We start from the raw sequence: 24,145 nt of genomic DNA, 5'->3' as shown, positions 1-24,145 counted from the left end.
TATCTCGTTGTTTTATTTTTTCCTCTCTATAGTGTGTGTTTAACCAATTTATATTGTATTCTTTGTTTATACTACTATAATGTTTTTTAGAAACGGAAATGTTGCCTATAGCAACCAATCAGATTCTACTTAACATTTATCTGATTGGTTGCTATGGGCAAAATCTCCACTTCTAAAAACCTGCCCTTTAGTAAATATACCCCTAAGTGGTGCTATATAAATAATAGATAATAATAATAAAAGCTCCCGAAATGATGGATCTTTCCAAGTGCTATACAATACTATAACAGTTTGGTAAAACTGTGTGTCACTGGGTTTCCTGTATATCAGTTCCGTGAGGGTCTGTTTCATTACTTCCCGATCAGCTACTGGTTAGCAGCCCACAGCCATTTCCACTAGTTCTAGAAACACGGGTAAATGCGCGGGGGCGAGCATTTACCTGTGTTTTTTCCTAGTAGAAACGGCTCCCCCCTGCAAATTCCCGGATCAAGTGATCCAGGAATCCTACCCGGGTAGCTTGCCGGGTTGAACACGTGTTCAACCCAGTAAGCTGTGTAGTGTGAACGGAAGCCGTGTCAAGGCGACACGGCTCCCGTTCACAGTGAATGGAAGGGTGGCGTTGGGAGATCATGTGATCTCCCTGCGTCGCCCCTGCCGCGTCAGCAGCAGCGTCACCAACCCGGCAATATGCCAGGTTGGTGAGCGCTGTGGGAAAGGGGGCTGTAGCACGGGTCGCAGCCGTGTCAGGCTCCCGGCTGCGACCCGTGCTACAGATGGAAAAGCGGTAATATTGTGGGCGGAGCGTCAAATCCTGAAACAGTGGGAGTGTGAAATAATGTTGTTACAGCCATTCCTAAGAATGAAATGCCTGTACGTTACACTTTCATCAGTTGGAAACTGGAATGTTACAATTGTTCTTGGGTGTTTCAGTTATCACCTCTCTTTTTTTCTTAGAACAGTAAATCACCCGTCACAGAAATGTAAAGTAAACCTGTCACTCCGCAATGTTGAGAAACGAGTTTGCCCAGCATGCTAATGAAGCTATGTGCTAGCAGAATTACTAATCACGCTAGATATTGTAAACTACTAGAAGTACATGTCACTGGCCAGGCGCGCTTCTGCCACCGGTGGTAGGACAGCGTCACTTACTCATGGAACATCACCTTCGGAGGGGTGCTGATACCGGGCGACATTTGTTCAGGGTAAACGTCAGTCATTGGCTGTTCCAAACCAGGCTCAACCTTTATGTGGTTTATTAGAGGAGCTTTTTCATAGCAATCAGACATGGCCATGGACACTGAAGAAGAAAGGACACTCATGTAATTGCACTGTGTTGTTCCTATTTAAATACATCATACAGTAATCACCGCTATTACAAATAACTAATAATAAATCATAAAAACGAGTTTTATGTTGAGGTAACTATCTTCTCTGAGTCCATTTAAATGGCAAAGAAAGGAACAATTTGTTATATTTAACATTTCCGTGGGATCTGCACGGCGGAGCATGTCCATGTCCGATTGGCTGCACTTCCTAAAAGTACGAGGGTCTGGGAACTTTACATAGCAGCCTTGTTTGACAAAAGTAATGGTGGGAAAATAGATGGTCATGTGACCAGCGTCACTGTTTGCCTCTCCACAGGCACCTTTTTAGGAGCATGTATAACGCGGATGAGAGGGTTTGGGATGGAAGACCAGGGCTTGGGCTGCAGTTGCTGCACCTGGTGCTGTGGGGCGTAGGGTGAGAACTTGGCTTATCCCCTGGTTTCCACTGTACCCAAGAATCAGTTTAGGGCCCTAGAGGTTGATGTATCAAGAGGGGAGAAGTGGACCAATCAGCTTTTAGGTAGCATTTATCAAGTACATTCTATAAAGTGCTATTTAGAAACTATGAGCAACATCCCCACTGGTCCACTTCTTCATTGTTTTCACTGTTTGATACATCAATACCTTAATATGTTAAATTCACTCCTCACTGCTCTAGAACTCAATATAAAATAACAAAGTGGGTGAACTTCTGTCCGTAAGTATAGTCTAAAGCAGCGTTGTCCAACTGCTGTACCGCGGCACGAGTTGTTGTCAGATGTGCCGCCTCCCACCAAAGACAACCGCTGCCCGGCTGCCATAGTCATCACTACCGGGCTCGGGCGGCACTGTGCTCTTCTGCGGTCTGGTCCCTGATCTATGGGGATGCGGCGTGACTCATAGGTCACGCACGCCACGTTACCTTCCTGCCCGCTCGTCCAGTGCTGCTCCATTCTTTGCTCACAGCGCTCCTCACTGTTCCCGCCGCTGAGAGGCAAAACTGAGCTTTTTACTGACCTACATGTTGGGGGCCAGTGTATATTTATTTATTTGATTGCTGTGGGGGCCAATGTGTGGAATTACTCTGGAATGGGGGGCTGGCAATGTGTAGAATTACTATGGGGGACAGTGTGTGTAATTACTATGGGGAACAGTAAAAAAAACTGATGATGTGCCTTGGCAATTTTAAAATCTTGTTTAGTGTGCCACCATCTTGTTTAGTGTGCCACCATCTTGTTTAGTGTGCCTCCATCTTGTTTAGTGTGCCACCATCTTGTTTAGTGTGCCTCCATCTTGTTTAGTGTGCCACCTGTTTAAAAAGGCTGAAAATCACTGGTCTACAGTGATATAACTCTAGCAATGGGGGGATCTAGGTGAATCACACTGCTACATGAAGGAACAGACACAACTGGTAGTAAGAGGGACTTAGGCGATTTTATTGTAATACAGTGAGGACCCAAAGTTTAGTTGTTTGGTAATAGGTTAATGTGTAATGGACACAAACAAAACTGCACATACAAAATGATCTGCAGCAAAAACAAGGCTGAAACAAAACACTGCAAGATAAAACCTTTGAAAATAAATGTATCAATGAGCTACAATGGTCGGTGTTATACTTTGGTTGAAATGCTGAGTATTAATAACAGCAAAATTTGCTTTTTACAGCCACTGACATCAGAGATACTTTGCTCAAGTGTCGTAGCTTAATAACGCCAACCAAAGGTTCTATCACTTTGTACTGATATATATCACTATTCTAGTGCAGACTATAGCTAAGCATGCGTTTCACCCCTTGAGTCAATAGAACCCTAACTTACTCATAACTGCAGGAAAGTTGGGTTTGCACGTTGTGTTACACCCATGTTATATCCAATATCTATAGGAAATCATTGAGGACAACAGACCATAGGCATACCTAAAGAACAGTCCGGATTTGTTTTGGGAAAAACGGTGTGGTCTCACGCACACTGTCATGGTATGGGTGTGGTTTGAACAGACCAGTCGGTGGCCCAATTTTTCCTGATTTTCCGGTTGAGAATTTTAACAAATGGGTGTGCTGTGGGTGGAGCGGGTGTGGTTTAGTCAAACGTGGAGATGTAGCCCAACTTGTGCGCAGGAATGTTGGCAGGTATGCTTACGTATAACATATTATTTACATGTAAATATATTTATACACAAGCACAATTATCATTACACTGTTACTATACTTACTGTGCTTGCTGCTTTGGTTCTCCAGCTCCTCAGCTAGTACAGTCGATAACATGATTGGCTGCGAGAGGTGGTGGGTGTACATGAAAGGGACAGGCTGTACAACCACCGGCTGTAGGAGGGGTAGGAGTCCTGGGTTCCTGTAGCCATGCCTTGGAAACGCAGATAACATAGGGTTGAGCGAAAATGGCATTGAAAAGTTTGGTACAGCAGGCGGTGATGGGGATAACTTTTTCAGAGGAGGGCTAGACGAGGGCATAAATAAAATGGGAGAACCCCTTCTCTTGGGAGACTGGTATTTCACAGGAGACGGGGAGCTTCCAGTGGAGGGAGGCGAGTTTCTTTTGTTTGTAGTGAGATCAACCGGTTCCATTTGCAATCCTGACAATCCTTCAGCACCGTGGTACAGTTTACTGTGCAGCATGTTCGGTGTCGGGTAAATGACACTATATTTATTATTTGTCTTCAGTGGCTCTATATAACTGGATTGATAGGTCTACAGAAGAAATACAAAATAAACACCTTAGTAGGTAATATATAAACTGAAATAATAATTATTTGGGTTATGAAATTCCAGCAGACACAGGAAGCAAGCTCAGGTTTTTCTGCTAGATTATTATAAAACACTCTGCGCTATTTTAGTCTTGTCAGGCTTTCAAATAAAGTGAAGTCACATGTACACACAATATTTTCTTTAATAGACCGATCACATTAAACAATAAATAGTACACATGCGATCACCATAATAAAATTTATCAATAAAAGGTACATATATATACACATAACTTCATGCTATATATTATATGTAAGATGGCGAATCATCTTGAAGATTGGCTTACTGAGTTTCAAAGCACTACATGACCAGGGCCCAAGGTACCTGAAGCAGCTTCTGACCTCACACTGCCCCATTCGATTACTGCGATCTGTAGATGAAGGATTTTTAGCAGTACCTAGAATCTCCCGTAATTTATCTGGGGGTCGAGCTTTTAGTCATGCGACTCCGACTCTATGGAACTCACTTCCCCGCACAGTGCAAGAGGCCCCAACTATAGAATCCTTCAAAAGTAGACTCAAGACTTTCCTGTTTGCTCAAGCATTTCCTTAATGTCCCTTTTAGTATCTTCATGCTTCTGTATTTTATGAAAATGTACTTCATTATTCTCTGTACTATATTATGCTATGTATCTGTTAAGCGCCTTGAGTCCTATTGGAGAAAGAGCGCTATATAAATAAAAATATTATTATTATTATTATAGTATTCAATAGTATTCAAAAATCCGGCTTTAGAAACAGTAGACTATTGTGCTTTGTTTATAATATATAGCATGAAGTTATGTGTATATATATATATATATGCACCTTTTATTGATACATTTTATTATGGTGATCGCATGTGTACTATTTATTGTTTAATGTGATCGGTCTATTAAAGAAAATATTGTGTGTACATGTGACTTCACTTTATTTGAAAGCCTGACAAGACTAAAATAGAGCAGAGTGTTTTATAATAATCTAGTGTCGGCTCTCTTATCTAGGAGATCCATTTCTTTTTAAGCTTACACAGGGTTAATTGACACTCAGCAGCTGATTATACATCAATTATTTTTATTAAGGATTATTCTTTAAAATTGTTTATACATATTAGTGCCGTGAGACATCTTGGTAAAGTATCAGGTTTTTCTGCTGGCATTCTGCATGTTTTATCGCTGATAGTGTAAAATAATTATAAATTGTTCCGTTAACCATTTATAGATCACCTGTCGCCAACACTCAGGAGAGGCAGCCATCTTTGGGGGTGGCCTAATTTTCCTTAAAATACAGGTATTCACTAGGAAATAGTGACTTTGCTGTATATAGCAATGCTAGTACATCAAACTACTGCTCAACCTCTTGGCGATCGAAGTGTATCTCAAGTCATAATGAAGGAAAGTTCACAGACCTGAAGATTTCCAGTGGTGATAAACCAAAACAACAATGGAATAAAATCATGACAGGTGAGCCAAGCCCTACATCAGGGTCAGACTGACCCTCAGGTGCACTGGGGAAATACACGGTGTGCCCCACTCACTTGGAGGAGCAGGATCATGGGAGAACTTGGGTGCTTGGTTTGTTTCTATGGTAAATACACCAAGCTTAGTGCTCCTGCCACTAAACGTAGTTGGTACCGACACACCCCTGCCCCCTCCATTATAAAGGGGCACTGTTCTTTGCATGTCCTCTCTACTGGTTGGCAAAGTACCTTTGTGGCTGGCCACACCCCCTCTGCTGATGACCACACCTCTTAAGTTTGGACCCCTACCACGGCATTCCCTGGTGAGCCCTATATGCCCCAGTCTGACACTGCCCTAAATTAATAATATTTTACCTCTACACCTATAGGCACTCCAAGAGTTACTCACTCCAGGGCTCCTGGAAAGGAACCTGTCCAACCTTTGGTCACCTTGGTAGCAGCCCATGCCATAGATATGCCCCTCAAACTAAAAAACAACAAACCTGCCTAACATAATAGGACAGGAGGGATGGAGGACTGGTGCTATACACCAGGTTTGTCTTCTTTCCTATCCCAACTGTGGAGGCAAGTTGGATTAACCCCACTGTGTTTGCTGCCGTCGTGGAGGAAGAGAACAATGCATTATTCAGAAACTAGGTTGTCATGGAGTTCTCTAAATATTTAGGAACCACTATTATAAAGAGAAAAAAAATCCCCATATATACATTTTGTGGATCCCCATAGAATTTCCATAGGAGAGCAAAATAGATAACCCCACTGATTCTTGAGAGATAGGATTTCTCTCTAATGGCTTGCTGGGTATGGCAAATGGCTTACTTTGTACCATATGTTTTTTTTTTTAGGAATACTGGGAGGAACGCCAGTGTGGAGACTTTTCTTCCACTTCTATAAGCCAAGTGGAAGCTGTGAAGATATATCGTAGAGCTTTAGGCTGCTTAATATGTTGGGCTAAAACAACACCTTCGGTTTCCTAGAGGTTTAAAGTTCACTATCTTCTGTGCCAATTTTTCCCCCCCTCTCCTTTTACCAACCCAAAGGGTGGGGAACCTCTTCCAGTAATCAGGCTCAAACGCAGGACTCAGGCAGTGATTCAGGGTAATCTAATCATGAAATGCTACTTGTCTTTTGGCGACATATATCCAGCGCAGCCATAAAAGTGCGGCGTAAGCCTATCCACTTTCCTCCTGCCCCCGCTTTTCTAATCCAAGACGCTGGGATGATTAGTGTGGTTTTCGTTATACAAAGCTAGGGACGTAATGCAGGGGTGATAGGGGAAACAGATGGTAGACAAAGCTAATGTTCTGCACTTGGCCAGGCAGCCGTCTATTCAGAATAAAACAAAACAAGAAAAAAAAGAAAAGAAAGTTAAAACCCACACAGAAAAATATGTTCTGTACAGCCAAAAGCCTGCCAAATCCATAGTGTGGTTCTTGGCACGAGCCTTTATAAGACTAGATTTCATCCTGTAATAATGTAATTACTGTATCACCGTAGAAATATCCATTGTATTATTAGAAAATCTCACTTTCCATGGTGAAATGTCAATATGTTTAAAAAAACAAAAACAAAACGATTTAAAAAACAAACAAACAGGGCCCCTCCCACCATGACCTTCCCGGAATACTACAGGAGCTTCACGTTCCTCTGTATTTCTGTCTGATGTATCTATATGGCACGATTGGTGGGGCTTTAAAAACTTTGGCAGAAGGAAATAATGATGACTTCACAAATGAAAACTTGCAGCGCTTGCTTAAAAGTGCTATAAAATATAGCTGATCCAAAGGAATTTGCAGTTCTATGCCAAATAAACTTGGAAGAAGTGTTTCAGGAGGTATTGGAATGGGTCTTTAAACAACAGTGCTGACCCCACACTTCCAAAAGCTTTGGCAATAGGTTTGATGAGAGTGTCACACTTGCCATGAACCAGCTGTGACATTGTGTTCTGTGGGACAAAGTAGCAAAAAGCAAAGTACACATGCCAGTGTTTGTGCATGTACAGCCCCCAATGTTAAATAAGTGTACAGAGGGATGTGGCAAGAGGAATGACAAAACACACCACCTTTCCTCCTATGCAACTGCAGCAGGAATTAGGTTAGGATTCCGGAAAACCCAAAACAGTCAGTTGGGTTAAGATTTCAAGTACAAGCTACATAAGTATCATGTTATTAAATACAGTCCTAGCGGGTTGTGTTTGATTGGTTAACAGTTATTCTGTCGACATATCATTCATGTCGACTTTCCCCTCTATCCCTAATTCTAATGCTCACCTTTTCCCCGTCGCCTAATCCTAAAAGAAATGAAGCACAAATATGTACTCATCAGTTATTCCTGTATAGGGTTTTCTTGTGATACAATATAGGCAATTTTAAAGATTACCTACCCCTACATGCAATGGAAGCAGCCATGCTTTGGGCTGAACTAATGGCAGCTACTTTGTGCCTCATGGTTTAGTGATGGACAGTTCTCTCACTGATTTGCACACTTAGGCCTTTATGCAGAATTGAATAATCATCATTACTAACTTTCACCAGCCCAGTATTAGGTTTCTCGCAGACTTTCTGTACGGCCCTTAATGAACTCAGCCTACGTTACAGCCAAGCTGTAACTTGCATGACGCTGCATCATCAATGGTTACATACGATTGATTCAGAAACACGCAAAGTGCTAAAACAGGCAAGATATGCTAAGATATGCTACAGTCAGCTCCACAGTAGACCCGATATGTCACGTAACCATATCAAAATAAGCAGTTTTGTGAGCAATTCTGTAAAAGGCACATAAGAACAGGGTCATCTTAGGCACACTGGGCAGCTGCCCAGGGCCCCACAATTCTAGGGGCCTCCGAGCAGGGGTGTTTGGTGGTCACACAATCAGAGCAGTGAGGCTGCATTCCTCTACCTGCCTCCCACCCTGCAGCCAGACAGTAAATGGTTGCCAGCATGCTGACTGGTGGATGGGCGGCGCTATCCACCAATCAGAGTGCTGACAGCCATTCACTGTATGGAAGCATGTGGAATGACGGTGCAGGAGTGCAGGACCGCAGAAGGAGCATGTTATGATTTTTTCTTTTCATTGGCTCCCGTGAATGGGAGGTTAGGGGCTCTGCCCAGGCCCTACAATGCTGTTAAGACGGCCATGCATAAGAATGCACTTCAAGCACTCGCAGAATGGACTAAAAGTGACATGTGCGCTATATAAGCAAACGGTGGAATGCACACAGGTTGTAAGTAAAACAAATACTTAAAATAAAAGCAAAAATACAAAAAAACTCCTGTTTAAAAGTGTGACGCTTTCCCAATAAATCAAAACACTCGGCGCACATGAGCAAAGAACATCAATGCAAAGATGAATGGGCAGTTCTGGGAATAAGAATATTTTTTTCTGGGACTATGAAGTCGTTAATCAACAGTTCATCCGCTCTCTGAAATTCCTTACGTCTGATGTCAGAGGGGATCACATTTTAAGCTAGTTCCACTTTTAAAGAGAGTGTTTACAAATGTAATACATAAAGTTTGGAAGCCATTAATCTAACATGCACAGGAAGCTGAGCAATCTCATTTCCACACAGTCAGCCGAGTCATTTCAGCCTGGTAACGGACACCAACATCTTACAAAACCTGCAGAATAAATAGGTTCATCTGGTTATTCTATTACAGGTTTTGTTGTCGGACTATTTAAAAGCATCTTTATGTTCAGGAAAAACGGTGGTACTTTAAGAAAACAGCTTTGAAATATTAGTAAAGAGAATTCACTCCCTGAAGTGCCAGACAAGATGACCTAATACAGGCAGATGATGGTGATTATTCTAAAGAGCCTATTTAAAAAAAAAGTGATGGCTGGAGAGTGCCCAGAGCTGCGTTAAGCAGCCCTGAGGAAGGTGATGTCATTTTAAGTTACTGGCTGGGGTTTGGCAAAGGGAAGAAGGTGTGTTTGGTGCCAATTTAGACGCCTGCATTTCTTTCAGACAGATAATCTTGTGATTTCGCTCATATATGTTGTAGTTGCTGAGAGCATGTCTGGCTAATAATGTAATTAGCAGGATGGGAAGCACGTGATGTCCGGGGTCAGTGCGCTGCATCGCTCCACACACCTTCCACGGGATGACATCATAGGCTTTACAGGAAAACTGCAGGGCTGGAACTCATTTGTAGAAGTGCTAAGAATGAGGCTTTCCTGGCACGGCCTGACCAGTAATATTTTTATGAGACCTCTACCATAAACTCCCATTTTTGCCGGGAATAGGGCTTTTCACCCTTTTGATAAACCTGTTTTATAAACCTAACAAGGCACTCTCCTAGCAAACGCCATTCAGTAAGGTAGCACAGAATTCATTTCCTGACTTTAAGGTGAATTCCAGACATATGTCATTTCTGAGCTAGTTTAGTAGGATATGTGTAACCGTAATGTGTTTTCTTCTATGGTGCTGCATTAAAGCCCATTTATCAAGCCTTGGAGAGTGATAAATTGCACGGTGATACAGTACCAGCCAATCAGCTTCTAAGTGTCATTTTTCAAACACAGGGCTCTATTCATGAAGCAGTGAAAAGAGTGGAGAAGTGAGTCTGTGGAGAAGTTACCCATGACAACCAATCAGCTTATCCATACAATTGTATAGTATGCAAATTATAAATGTTGCTTTAATGCTGGTTGGTTGCCATGGGCAACTTCTCCATTGGCTCACTTCTCCACACTTTTCCCTGCTTCATGAATAGACCCCACAGCCTGTAACATGGCAGTTAGGAGCTGGTTGGTTGGTTGGCACTTTATCACTGTACAATCTATCACTCTCCGAGGCTTGATAAATCTGGGCCTTAAATGTGCTAAATATCAGTCTCAAATGATGACTATGAGACTAACTCAGCCCCGAATGCAGAGCAGATTTGGTCGCAACTGACTGATGTGTTTAGGGTTCCAGCTGCTGTGCCCTTAGCCACAGCCTGATTAACAGGCGTCAGTCCCATTTTCTGGGCGTGCTGAAGCCAGTGGCTGCATCTTTAGTCTCAGTTTCAATGGCCCCGGCAGTATAGTTTTGCCGGATGTCTGATGCTGAGCCTAAGGACACAGGTAGCAGGTCGGAAGAGCCGGCAGTGGGGGTCTTTGTACACAAGATTGCATATTTACGCACATGCGCAGCATAAAAGATGTATTTTTATGCAGTGGCGGTGACATTTGTGCCCACTTCTAAATCAGGCCCTATGTTAATGTGTAGACCAGCTCCCGCCATATTCAAACAGGAATGAAGAAGTCTGGATGACCTCTGCCTGCAGAGGTCTGAAATAGCATATATCTGCTGGAGAGAAGGGAGGCACCACAGGTCCAATACAGGAGGCAGTCATTCGGAAGGGGAGGAGCACTGACAACCACTCCTGTCTGTATGAATTAGGCAAGCTACAATTTAGGTATTGCTAAAGTCAGGGAACCAGAGTATATCAGGTCCTTGGGCTGTGGCTGCATACACAAAGCAGTGACGGAAGGTACATTCAGGTCACGCTATATTCAGCAGCATGCTGTTTGCAGCACACGCATCACATGAAAGTGGGTTAATTGGAGAAGGGCACAAGCTTTATAAGTATTATCATTAAGCATCATCATATCAACAACGAAGCAATTCAGTCATCCAATTAATTAGATTGACTAATCTATTGCTAATTACAATCTGTGTGTGTCGGAATATGGTTCTTTTCCAGTACTAGCCAATATACTTCCACAGCAATGTGGATGTATGGATCATCTGTGGAGAATACATTTACCTATACTTGTATGCCAATGACATAGCATGGGAGAAGGTTACATGTAATCCCACTGACAAGTGGGGTACATAATAATAACAACAATAATAACTAAGCATAATCATAGCTAAGTGCAAAATGCTGTTTCTGTGGTAGAACAAATACTAAGGGGCCTATTTATCAATGAATGCTAAAGCTCTTTGTGGACTGATAAAACTTGTTGTGTATGATAAATGGTGCTCCAGCCAATCAGCTCCTGTCATATGTTTGAAAAATGACAGTTGGGAGCTGATTGGCTGGAGCACCATTTATCATACGCAACAAGTTTTATCAATCATGTGTTTTATCACTCGTTGATAAATGGGCCCTTATGTGCGATACACAGGAATGCTTCTTTCACAATACATTTCTATTTTGGAATGAATCACTATGTACAGCTAATACTATATAATAAAAGGCTAATGCTCCACCTGACCTCTATGGGGGAATTCGAGTGTTTTGTGCGTCGGCGGCCACTAGATGGAGCCCGACGGAACAATTCAAGTGGTGCTCCGTTTGGGAGCGCACAGCTGCTGGCGTTGACATTACTGTTATGTTGTTCCGTCATTTTGACGGGCTGGTAACGCTTTTGTAAAATTCGCTCTAGACTTTAGTAAAAACTGCTGTCAGCCTACGGTTAACATTTAGGGGCCTATTCATGAATCAGTGAAAAGAGTGAGAAACAAACCAGTGGAAAAGTTGCCCATGACAACCAATCAGCATCTCCCTTACATTTTATAGAATGTACTTGACAAAGGCTTCTTTCAAAGCTGATTGGTTGCTCTCTACTGGACCTCTTCTCCACTCTTTTCACTGCTTCATGAATAGACCCCTTAGTTACAGAGATTTACAAAGGTAGGGTCTTACTTTATAAGCTCTTTCAACTTCATAGCGTAAAACAATTATTGGGTCACTCCCATTGTCCTGGAGAAGCCAGACTACTTTATTAGGACACAAGTAGGAGAGTGCAGCCCGGCCTCAGCTGCGGTAAAATCTCCAAATTGGACCAGTCGCTGTTAGCAATGGAAGCTAGAAATGTTTTCTTTCAAATGAATATTTTTGTTTCACTCCAACATGTCAGCAGAATTTTCAAGGCTTTCCACACATGCCGCAAATATCGAGCTCCATGGCAACCAGATTTATTTACAAACAGTAAGCTGGAGGACCAGAAGCCAATTAATAGGAAAGGTCTTGTTTTATACTGTAAGCTCTCTTGACTTCAGATGTAAACCTTTATTTCCTTTAAAAGCATTTCCAACTGCACAGAAGCAAAGCGACACACAGCTGGCTCCATTCCCCCACAACTCGCAGGTTCTGTTTCTTGGAATAATGGAGTTATAACATATGGGAAACCTTGCCGTGGTTCCAAAATAAATGATGTTTACCAATGTAGTCTACTAGGATATTAAATTGCCTCTCATGTTAATGTACGCAAATCACACTAAAAAAAGTGGGACTCCTATCTTCTATGTACTGGTCTAACCCAAATATCAACATCTAAAATGTCCTTTTATTAGGACTTTTATCTAGTATGTATCGTGCTGCTAGTAAGGTTCCACAGCCACCTGTTTCTGTACACTGATTGTTTGCCATCTTTTACCCATAATCCCGTTCTCTGCTTCCAAAGCTCTAGTGCACAGGCTCTCAAACTCGGTCCTCAGGACCCCACACAGTGCATGTTTTCCAGGTCACCCAGCAGGTGCACAGGTGTATTCATTACTCACTGGCACATTTTAAAAGGTCCACAGGTGGAGCTAATTATTTCACTGTGAGGAGACTTGGAAAACATGCACTGTGTGGGGTCCTGAGGACTGAATTTGAGAACCTGTGCTCTAGTGTTTATGTTATGTGTGTGACATCATTGCGGGTGGAGCGTGAACATATTTGGGATGTGGAAAGGTCCTAGGTCCAGATTTATCAAGCCGCGGAGAGTGATAAATTGCACATGATGAAGTACCAGCCAATCAGCTCCTAAATGTCATTTTTCAAACACAGCCTGTAACATGGCAGTTAGGAGCTGGTTGGCTGGTACTTTATCACCGTGCTATTTATCTCTCTCCAAGGCTTGATAAATATGGGTCCTAATATCATTCAGAGCTGGAAAAGAGACAGCAGACACTACTTATTCAGGGTGTTTATCCACAGCAGAGAGATAACATTAAACTATGTCTAGCATAAACACTGCTCTGCGCAAGTCACAAAAAACCCACATACAATGCTTAAGATCACTGCTCCTTGTAAAAATGTGGTAGTGCCTTGCAGTACTGTATCTAGGGATCTGGGTGCCCCTGCCAAAGTGTAATTCTCCTAAGCAGTGTTGCAAATTTCTAATATGGCCACACATATGGCAGGCTCACATTGAAGCCTTTTAGGGGGATCTTGGAGAGAGATAAAGTGAACGGAGATAAAGTATCAGCCAATCAGCTCCTGTCATTTTTCAAACACAGTCCGTGACATGACAGTTAGGAGCTGATTGGCTGGTGCTTTATCTCCGTCCACTTTATCTCTCTCCAAGGCTTAGCACATAGACCCCATAGCTCTATATCAAGATAACCGTGGACACAGGTCAACAGCAGTCCTCTACTGACCAGAGTTACAGCCATAGGTGTCAGAATGTGAAAGGAAGGGTGGGGGGGGGGGATTCAAGTGAGCTCTACACCTCCCCCCCCCCCCCTTCCAAACATTTGAGAGGTGACAGTCTATATACCGTGTCGCGGGGCGCCATCTATGGTTTCCACGGGCAGTGTGTGTAGTTTTTGGATGGAAATAATTCCCTTTCTGGGTGCTTCACTTCCTCTGTCCCCACAGCCATTACCCGTCTGCCTCTTGGGCCCTCCTCCCCCCTACACCTAGTTTTGACCCCTACATTATGTGGCTAGGTACTCTGGGCTGGCCCCTCTTGTGGGACCAACCCTGTGCCCTTCTCATCTCCCACCTCATATGTTCCTTCCTCCCGTCTTCCCCCTCAGCTCCCCTTTCGTCTCTTCTCTCTCCCCACCTTGGATCCAAACCCCTCCCTCGCGGCACCCGCCAAACCCCCCCCCCCCTCCATTTTCCTTGAGGTTCAGCTGAAAATGCACCCTGTAAGAGGGAAGAACCAAGTCTCATTCTCCTCCATGCACATCCTCGGACAGGGTGGGGACTATAAGCTAGATGCATTACCGCTTGGAAACTGATAAAATGGAGAGTGAAAAAGTACCAGCCAATCAGCTCCTAACTGCCATGTCACAGGCTGTGTTTGAAAAATGGCAGTTAGGAGCTGATTGGCTAATACTTTTTCACTCTCCATTTTATCAGTTTCCAAGCGATGATGCATCTGGCCCTAAGAGCGGATCCTCAGGATCCCTCCCCAATAACAGCTACTGCTGATGGGCGATCCCTGGATACAGCCATGACAGATTATGAACCAAGGATTACCATAAAATCATTCTGGGGTGTTCAACTACTTTTTGGGGGACACAAATATTGAACCATTTTGCCAGAAGTATGTAATACCTGTGTATTCTAGTTACACTTAAGTAAATTCTTTTCTGTAAGTATTCACCATGACTTTCACACTTGAGAAGGCACTTTTACAGTATAACCAAAAAAATAGCTGAGTTTTATTTCTATTCGCATAAAGGCTACCATAATAATCCCATCATAGAGACTATAAAGAATCAAAGAAACAATATAACGGTCATAAACATACACAGAACTTTCCGCACGGAATAGCCAGTTACTCTGGTCCTGCAAAAACAATTACTGCTGTCTAAGCATCCACATCCTGCCTGGGGGACAGTTACATCCGCCATGCGAGACGCAGGTCTGCACAGAGGCAGCGGGGAGAGCTGACGAGGTGCTTTGTGCACTGGGAGCAAATCTGGCTCTGAAACTCTCAACCAATTCTTCCTTTTCATCCAAACGGTTGGATAAAAAAGTAAAAGAAGGGGTCTAGCAGCTCCCGTGGCAGGAGGCAAAGGAGGGAATCGGAAGAATTAGCAGCAGACGGGCTCCTACGATGCTACTTAGTTATACAGCGTCTGCTCCTGGGGCACCAGTGCGAAGTAGCTGTCAGGGGATACTACCAAACACATAGATCACAGAACGGTTGCAGAATAGTGCAATATAAATATAGACACACGTTGTAAAAAATATTGTGCTCAGGAAAGAAAAAGTGTTTTTAATCAACTGCGGGGAGCACAAAGGGAATAAGACTATTTCTGTAGAAACACTACAGTCAGTCTAGAATAACACATTAATGTAAGCTCAGTATGTTTATGCATCCAGTAAACTGCTTTATACTGTTTTGCCTTTACTGATTTTCAAGTGCTGCTTATGCAACAGACGGGACATTTCATCTCAGGCAAACTAACAAACATTGTATATACAAGAAGTGCACACGATGTGGGAGATGTACTCTTGGAGAGAGATAAAGTACCGGCACACCAGCTCCTGTTTGGCTGGTACTTTATCCCTCTCTGAGGATTAGTACATCTGCCCCATGTGACAATCATCTCAGTTTGCTAGCAACAAGTGATTTATCCTTTTTGTGCAGGAAATTGTAGCTTTAAAATGAATCCCGAGTAGCTGAGCAAGAACACGATCAGACCATCAGGAGAGGTGGATGGCACAAATGTGATTTAGGGAGAGCTGTATAAAACCTGAACTGGACAAGGCCGCCTATCACAACCAATATGCTACTGGCTGTCAGTTATCTAGTATATTCTATAAACTAGCAGCTGATTGGTTGTTATGGGCAACATCTCCATTTGTCCTCTTTAGAAGGTTTGATACATCTCCCCCACAGTATAGCAAGATGACACTACAGATATTCTAATCTCATAGGCCCTGTGGTTAGTGGCAACAGCCTCCCCCTTGAGACTCAAAAACTTAGTAGCAAATGCTGTTGCAAACTTGCCCAAACATTGGGTGTAATTCAGACCTGATCATAGATGTGTGAAAAACGCACATCTATGACCATTTTCTCTGACATGCGGTGGGACGCCCAGCACAGGGCAAGTCCGCCTCGCATGCCGGGTCCTGCCCCCCCGCAGACACGTGGTAGTATTGCACGACGGCAATTCTTTGGCATGGTTCGAGTAGCCCTCTGCCTACACAGCAGGCAGAGGCAGGCGGCCACCCGCCATGTTTTGGGTCGCATCGCCTGCGTGTTGTAGCTGCCGCGACCCACCCCAGCAATGGTTCAGACAAGCCTGCATTGTCCGGACCGCTCCCCTTAAACGGAGCGTCAATACCCACAAAACGCGGCATTGATGCCCTGTTCCCGCCCCGCTTCAGGCCTTAAACTGCACTCTGAAGAGAACGTAGTTTAGGACCTCGCACAAGCGATTTTTGCACACTTGCGACAGGGTCTGCGTTAGGCCCATATAGCAGAATCCAGCTGGTGTGGCACCTATTCTATTTATCCATCATTCATCTGCATTTACCAGTGGTCTACCAACTGCTGCAAAGCTACATACTACTTGGGCTTCTGGCTTCTGGCCCACGCAGCCTGCTTGAAGCTGGACCCTAATCATTTTACAGCTCATCTTCTGAGTTAGAGAAGCCGATCGCTTCCTGTTATTGTGCAACAAACCAATGAGCATCTCCCAAACCTAGCAGGGACCATGTTTAAGTGCTACACACTTACCAACGACATGGGCTCCATGGCCTCCTGCTTAATAGGAACTGGATCAAACATCAGCATCTTTACGTCAATCCCAAAATGTGTGTTCTAGTCTGGAACGATAAGAAGGATAAGAATGTAACTTTCATTATGCCCTTATGTTATACAGTTATGCAGTGATTATGAACGGTTGTATTTTGCAGTACAAACAATGTCAATAAAACAGTAAGAGAGGTTCTAGATCATTTTAAGCAACGCATGAACAATCGGCAATGTTTGCCCCTACGCTCCTTTAAAGTAGGGCACTTGCTTCTGTGAAGACAAGTTAGATGGTGATCCGTCAAAGCTTTAAGCACATGACATAAGCCAACAATAAGACAGAACACCCCCAAATAGTCAGTGTTCCACCCTGTTTGGGGCTCATCAGTATAAGGTAGGTGTTTCAGCTGACCATGTAAAGCGCTGTTACTATGTTAAAGCTTCCTTGCAAAATAAATAAAAATGTAACAAGAACAGTAAAACATTACTTTTTTTTAATTAAATATTTTAAAACGGTCTTTAAATATTTGCAACTGAATGGAAAAAGTGTTACAGCGAGAAGAATTGGCAGTGTAGCATGCAATATTCCAGCAGAGATGAGGACACTGGGTTCTGTACACGGTGACATCACTGACACAAGGAGCATTATTACTTCGCCATGTCACTGCTCACTTCAGCAGATAAAGGCTGAGCGCTATCCCTCCCTGTGTCTGAGTGCCACAGACACGTCCAGTCTGGTGAGTGAAGATGGCATAAGCCCAGGGTGTGAATGACGTGTTGGTAGCAAAGAGTCGACCGTATCCCAGACAGAGCAGTGAGCAATTGTCATGCTTCCAAAAAAAGCAAGACGGTTTAATAAAAGAACGGCCTTAAAGTACACTAAAACTACATATATATGTATAAATGAGTAGTATATAGTAGGTCTAAACAGTTTATGATTGGTTGATAACTTCTGTATACGTGGAAACCAAGGGAAAGTATAAAATGACATTTGATCTGGCAGCCTGACACCCTGCAGTTATCAAGGCCTGTATGGGACTCGATATCTGCGCTCCTCCCCTGGGGAGGAAATATTTCCCGGTTCCTTTTGAAGGAATAGGGGAGACGGCAGTCGGTCGGCTGCGGCAGGGCATACACTGTCTGAAGCGGCAGACTTTCAAATATCGCATTGGATGGACAAGCTGGATAATTCGGCATGTCCGACCAATCAATATTTTTGGATCAGCTGCCCGCATACACTGTACGATTATCTGGACGATCCGACGAAATTATATAGCTGATCGGCAGATAATTGTAGAGTGAATATCCAACTTCAGGGACCAGTTTATCAAGGCCTGCTTCAAGATCTGCACTTTATACAGGTCTGTTAATCACATTGATAATAGATTAATTAACGCAGCTATCATTTAATTTATGCCAAGACAGAGCATTCGATACAAGTCTGTCCCGGCAATCACTTTGCCCCATTAGAAGTTCCTTTACCACTTGCTTTTGGCAGCAGTGAAGGAGATATTTGTGCGGGGTATGCCCGGCCATTGGGAAGTACAGACAAAGATTCCTCAACCTATACGCTACAGTGGTAACACCAAGCTATACTTATCGGTGCATGGTAAACTGCACAATGACTGCAAAACAAAGAAGGAGACAGCAGTATTCTGGAGAGATATCTTGTATGTTCTGCATTCAACTTTTGGCAAATAACATGATGTTGGGGGAATAACATGAATAAATAGGCCCATAAATGCTGAATATTCTTATTTCAGAACTTGATTATCATACCTACAATTGGCCAGTAGGTGGCAGCCCATTGATGCAAACAAAAACAATAAAAAAAAACCCATAAAAATCAAAAAGAGCGAAGTTCAATTTGCTTTATTGAAATAAATGTTTGTAAAATGAAGACACTGTTAGATATAGGAGTGCTTAAACAGTTAACTGTCACCGTACATAGATGTGGGAGTACATGAATACGTTTTTTCTTCACAAGATTCCAGGCTAACGTCTCATAATATTTATCACAAAAACACAAATCATGAGGCAGGAATTTCAGATAAAGAAAAAGCTAGGACGCTATATATGGCCGCAGTTCAGGCTACGCAAAGTCCGGTTCTGCAGCCGCCATGTTGGCTGGTTATAGTGAGGCCAACCCCGTTCCTGCACTCAGCAATACCTGCTGTCCCCAGAATAAGCCATTTGCTGCATGTTTGAGTAAATAAAACGTATACCTAGTTTTTCTTTCTGATCTACCACAGAATTTTACATTTCCTCATTACTGATTAGGATGAACTTAAAGACGGAGGTCATCCAAAGAAGTGTTTGTTTTGTTGCCTCCTTACTCTTGTGCTTCTGCTGACACTTCTGCTCTTGCACAATAATCTATAGACACTGCAGTAAACAGAAGAGCTGAAATCTACTTATTTCTATATAAAACTAGAACAATATTCTGTCAGCTCCGTTTGACAGAATTTGAATGCAGTCAACATAGGCGAGAACTAGGATATATGATTACTTTTTTATGCCAAATTTGCATCACATTTTGTATTTGATTTAAAAAAAAAAGTGCATTTGACTGCATTGTGGGCATGTGACAATGTCAAAGTGGGGCCCATAACATGCAGGGCCATCTTAACAGCATTGTAGGCCCTAGGTAAAGCAATTAACTGGAATCCTTACCCACCCATTCACGGGAACCGATTAAAAAAAATCATAACATGCCACTCCTGCACCGACTCTCCACATGCTTCTTCTATACAGTGAATGGCTGTCAGCACTCTGGTGGATAGCACCATCCAACCACCAGTCAGCATGCTGACAGCTATTCGTATTCTGGCTGCAGGGTGGGAGGCAAGTAGAGGAATGCTGTCTAGCTGCTCTGATTGTGTGAAAATCACCCTCCCCTGCTCGGAGGCCCCTAGAACTGAGAGGCCCTGGGCAGCAGCCTAGTGTGCCTATACGTTAAGATGGGTCGAGCCATCCACCATTCAAGCATGCTTTCACTTTCAGACCATTCACTCTCTGGCTACAGGCTGGGAGGTGGGGGGGCACGTAGAGAATGCTGCCTGACCGTTCTTATTGTTCAGAGCAGCCAGGCAGCATTCTCTACATGCCTCCGAAGAAGCTCAGGAGGCACAAGCCTGAAGAGACCTAGACCCAAATGTATTAAGCCTTAACAAGAGATAAAGCGGAGACGGATAAGAGAGATAAATGACCGGCCAATCAGCTCCCAACTGTCATGTCACAGGCTCTGTTTGAAAAATGACAGGAGCTGGTTGCCTGGTCATTTATCACTCTTTATCCGTCTACACTGTATCTCTTGTTAAGGCTTAATACATTTGAGCCCTAGAATCGTGGGGCGCTGGGCAGCTGCGCAGTGTGCCTATATGTTAAGATGCCTGATTTCAGGGACAAATCATAAAAAGATGAAAGGAGGACCTAGATGTCACAAAATAGTCCCCTAGCTCACAAAATAAGCAAATAAATGAGACAGAGAGGCTGATGCAGTCTGATGGAAGCAGCTAGTAGCTGTCTCTATATATTAATGAAAAAGTTGACCATCAGACTGACACTAATGAGCGGAGTCTGTCAGCTCCAGGCCTGTGCATCATGTAATCCAGATCCACTGTAGTCAAATCACAGTAGACTCTTTATAGATGATGAACCTTGTTTGGATTGGAGAAAAAAAGAATCTTAAATAGAAAAAAAACCCCAGCTAAAATTCTATCTCTTTGATCAACGATCCGTATAGCAAATGCTGTTTATGGTACAGGCAGGAGCACACCGTTAAACCACCAGAGTGCAAAGTGTGAGGCAGCCTTATGTGTAATCGTCTGGGAATTCCGAATTTTAAGAGAAACGTTCTAGATATTTAAGAGAGCACAGGAGCAGCTAGAACCCAAGGTGGGAGCTACCAGTATATACGCGTATAAGGCTGTTAAAAGAGCAATGATCATGATTTCCTTCTGTAATCCAGATGACCTTTAAACAGATTTGCAGAAATGTCTCCTCAGCTGCTGCATTCCTAGGATCAAGCGGTCCATGTTGTTGCAGTGATAGGGTTCTCTCACTTGCCGTCTTCAATAAATCTTTTTACACTGTCTACTGAGGCTGGGCTGTGATTTTCCTGTTCCTGCTCCTGTTGATAAGTGAGATGGTGAAAGGTCAAATGACATCACGGGTGTGTTTTAATTCATGGATCCCTGGATGCCCTTTCATGGCTTGCAGCACAAGGGTGTAGCTTTAAAGACCAAGCTGAACACAAAAAACAACAACTCTACAGTCTTAAAACATTACATGCAGGGCGGGATTTCTAGCCAGCAATAACTATGGCAAAAATAGACAGGATTTAAAGAAGTCGGTAACTGCGTGTGTAAATGGCACCCGATGAGCCGTTTATATATTTATATAGCGGAGAGTACCATCATTAAGATGACATACTGTAACAGCATAACAGAGGTGGGAACCCACAGGTTGACTAAGCATGCCTGCTTAGGGTGACTGGACAAGCGGTGATCTCCATAAACAATCTGGCCTTTAAAGACCTGACTGTCTCCAAATAACAGTAGGTATGAGCCCCAAAAGACCTCAGATCCTGAAAAATATTTGATTGTTATTTTTCAGATGTAGGTCAGAAGGGACAGTAATGGGGTTGAATGACCGCTGTATCTGACTGTATGCTGTCATCTTCTGACCTTAGCCCGAAGGAAGAATGGCGTATCTTTCAAAATTTCCTCCACATGTATGTGACTAAAGGGCATATGTATCATAGCTTGGAGAGAGATAAAGTACTAATCAGCTTCTAACTGCCACATTACAGGCTGTTCTTGAAAAAATAAGAATTTACTTACCGATAATTCTATTTCTCGGAGTCCGTAGTGGATGCTGGGGTTCCTGAAAGGACCATGGGGAATAGCGGCTCCGCAGGAGACAGGGCACAAAAAGTAAAGCTTTCCGATCAGGTGGTGTGCACTGGCTCCTCCCCCTATGACCCTCCTCCAGACTCCAGTTAGGTACTGTGCCCGGACGAGCGTACACAATAAGGGAGGAATTCTGAATCCCGGGTAAGACTCATACCAGCCACACCAATCACACTGTACAACCTGTGATCTGAACCCAGTTAACAGTATGATAACAGCGGAGCCTCTGAAAAGATGGCTCACAACAACAATAACCCGATTTAGTTAGCAATAACTATGTACAAGTATTGCAGATAATCCGCACTTGGGATGGGCGCCCAGCATCCACTACGGACTCCGAGAAATAGAATTATCGGTAAGTAAATTCTTATTTTCTCTATCGTCCTTGTGGATGCTGGGGTTCCTGAAAGGACCATGGGGATTATACCAAAGCTCCCAAACGGGCGGGAGAGTGCGGATGACTCTGCAGCACCGAATGAGAGAACTCCAGGTCCTCCTTTGCCAGGGTATCAAATTTGTAGAATTTTACAAACGTGTTCTCCCCCGACCACGTAGCTGCTCGGCAAAGTTGTAATGCCGAGACCCCTCGGGCAGCCGCCCAAGATGAGCCCACCTTCCTTGTGGAATGGGCCTTAACAGATTTAGACTGTGGCAGGCCTGCCACAGAATGTGCAAGTTGAATTGTGCTACCAATCCCACGAGCAATCGACTGCTTAGAAGCAGAAGCACCCAGCATTGTTGGGTGCATACAGGATAAACAGCAAGTCAGATTTCCTGACTCCAGCCAACCTGGAAACTATATTTTCAGGGCCCTGATAACATCCAGCAACTTGGAGTCCTCCAAGTCCCTAGTAGCCGCAGGTACCACAATAAGCTGGTTCAGGTGAAACGCTGACACCACCTTAAGGAGAAACTGGGGACGAGTCCGCAGCTTTGCTCTGTCCGAATGGACAATCAGATATGGCTTTGTGAGATAAAGCCGCCAATTCTGACACTCGCCTGGCCGAGGCCAGGACCAACAGCATGGTCATTTTCCATGTGAGATATATCAAATCCACAGATTTGAGTTGTTTAAACCAATGTGATTTTTTTAGGAATCCCAAAACTACGTTGAGATCGCCCAGTGCCACTGGAGACATCAAAGGGGCTGTATATGCAGTACTCCCTTAACAACTTCTGGACTTCAGGAACTGAAGCCAATTTCTTTCTGGAAGAAAATCAACAGGCCAAAATTTGAACCTTAATGGACCCAATTTGAGACCCATAGACACTCCTGTTTGCAGGAAATGTAGAAATTAACCTAGTTGAAATTCTTCCGTGGAGCCTTCCTGGACTCACACCCTGGCACATATTTTCACCTAAGTGGTGATAATGTTGTGCGGTCACCTCCTTCCTGGCTCTGACCAGGGTAGGGATGACCTCTTCCGGAATGCCTCTTTCCCTTAGGATCCGGCGTTCACCCGCCTTGGCGTCAACGCAGTTGCGGTAAGTCCCGGAACAGACACGGTTCTTGCCGAATCAAGACCCTTCTTAGTATCTCTTGAAGTTCCGGGAACCAAGTCCTTCTTGGCCAAACCGGAGCCACGAGTATAGTTCTTACTCCTCTCCTTCCTATCATTTTCAATACATTGGGTATGAAAAGCAGAGGATGGAACACATACACCGACTGGTACACCGACGGTGTTACCAGAGCGTCCCAGCTATTGCCTGAGTGTCTCTTGACCTGGCGCTTCAGGTGGGACGCCATCATAACCACCTTTGGTCTTTCCCAACGGTTTACAATCATGTGGAAACTTCCAGATTAAGTTTCCACTTTTCCGGGTGGAATTCATTTATGCTGAGGAAATCTTCCCAGTTGCCCACTCCCGGAATGAACACTGCTGACAGTGTTATCACATGATTTTCCGCCCAGCGAAGAATCTGTCATTGCCCTCCTGCTTCTTGTGTCGCCCCGTCTGATAACGTGGGCGACCGCCATGATGATGTCCTACTGGATCAGCACCGGTTGACTTTGAAGCAGGAGTCTTCCTAGGCTCAGAGCATTGTAAATTGCCCTTAGCTCCAGTATATTCATGTGGAGAGAAGTCTCCAGACTTGACCACACTTCCTTGGAAATTTTTTCCCTGTGTGACTACTCCCCAGCCTCTCAGGCTGGTATCCGTGGTCCCCAGAACACAGTCCTGAATGCTGAGTGTGCTGCCCTCTAAAAGATGAGCACTCTGCAGCCCCCACAGAAGAGACACCCTTGTCCTTGGAGACAGGATTATCCGCTGATGCATCTGAAAATGCGATCC

General features: G+C 43.7%; 1 protein-coding gene across 5 annotated transcripts in view; it reads right to left on the bottom strand.

Moving 5' to 3' along the window:
• Positions 1-24,145, bottom strand: part of KLF3 (KLF transcription factor 3) — a 68,246-nt gene that overhangs the window by 6,143 nt on the left and 37,958 nt on the right. For 4 of the 5 annotated variants that reach the window (XM_063922489.1, XM_063922516.1, XM_063922506.1 and 1 more), the window contains exons 2-4: positions 16,924-17,012; positions 3,516-4,008; positions 1,150-1,297 (exon numbers count right to left, since the gene is read on the bottom strand). In XM_063922489.1, coding sequence (XP_063778559.1) covers positions 1,150-1,297; positions 3,516-4,008; positions 16,924-16,980 — 698 coding nt within the window. In that variant the 5' untranslated portion in view covers positions 16,981-17,012. Of the gene's footprint in view, positions 1-1,149; positions 1,298-3,515; positions 4,009-16,923; positions 17,013-20,913; positions 21,071-24,145 lie in introns of all 5 variants that reach the window. The other variant, XM_063922497.1, reaches the window with a different exon arrangement.

Source organism: Pseudophryne corroboree, chromosome 1 (assembly GCF_028390025.1).
Source record: "Pseudophryne corroboree isolate aPseCor3 chromosome 1, aPseCor3.hap2, whole genome shotgun sequence".
NCBI lineage: Eukaryota > Metazoa > Chordata > Amphibia > Anura > Myobatrachidae > Pseudophryne > Pseudophryne corroboree.
This window is presented reverse-complemented; position numbering and strand designations above follow the sequence as displayed.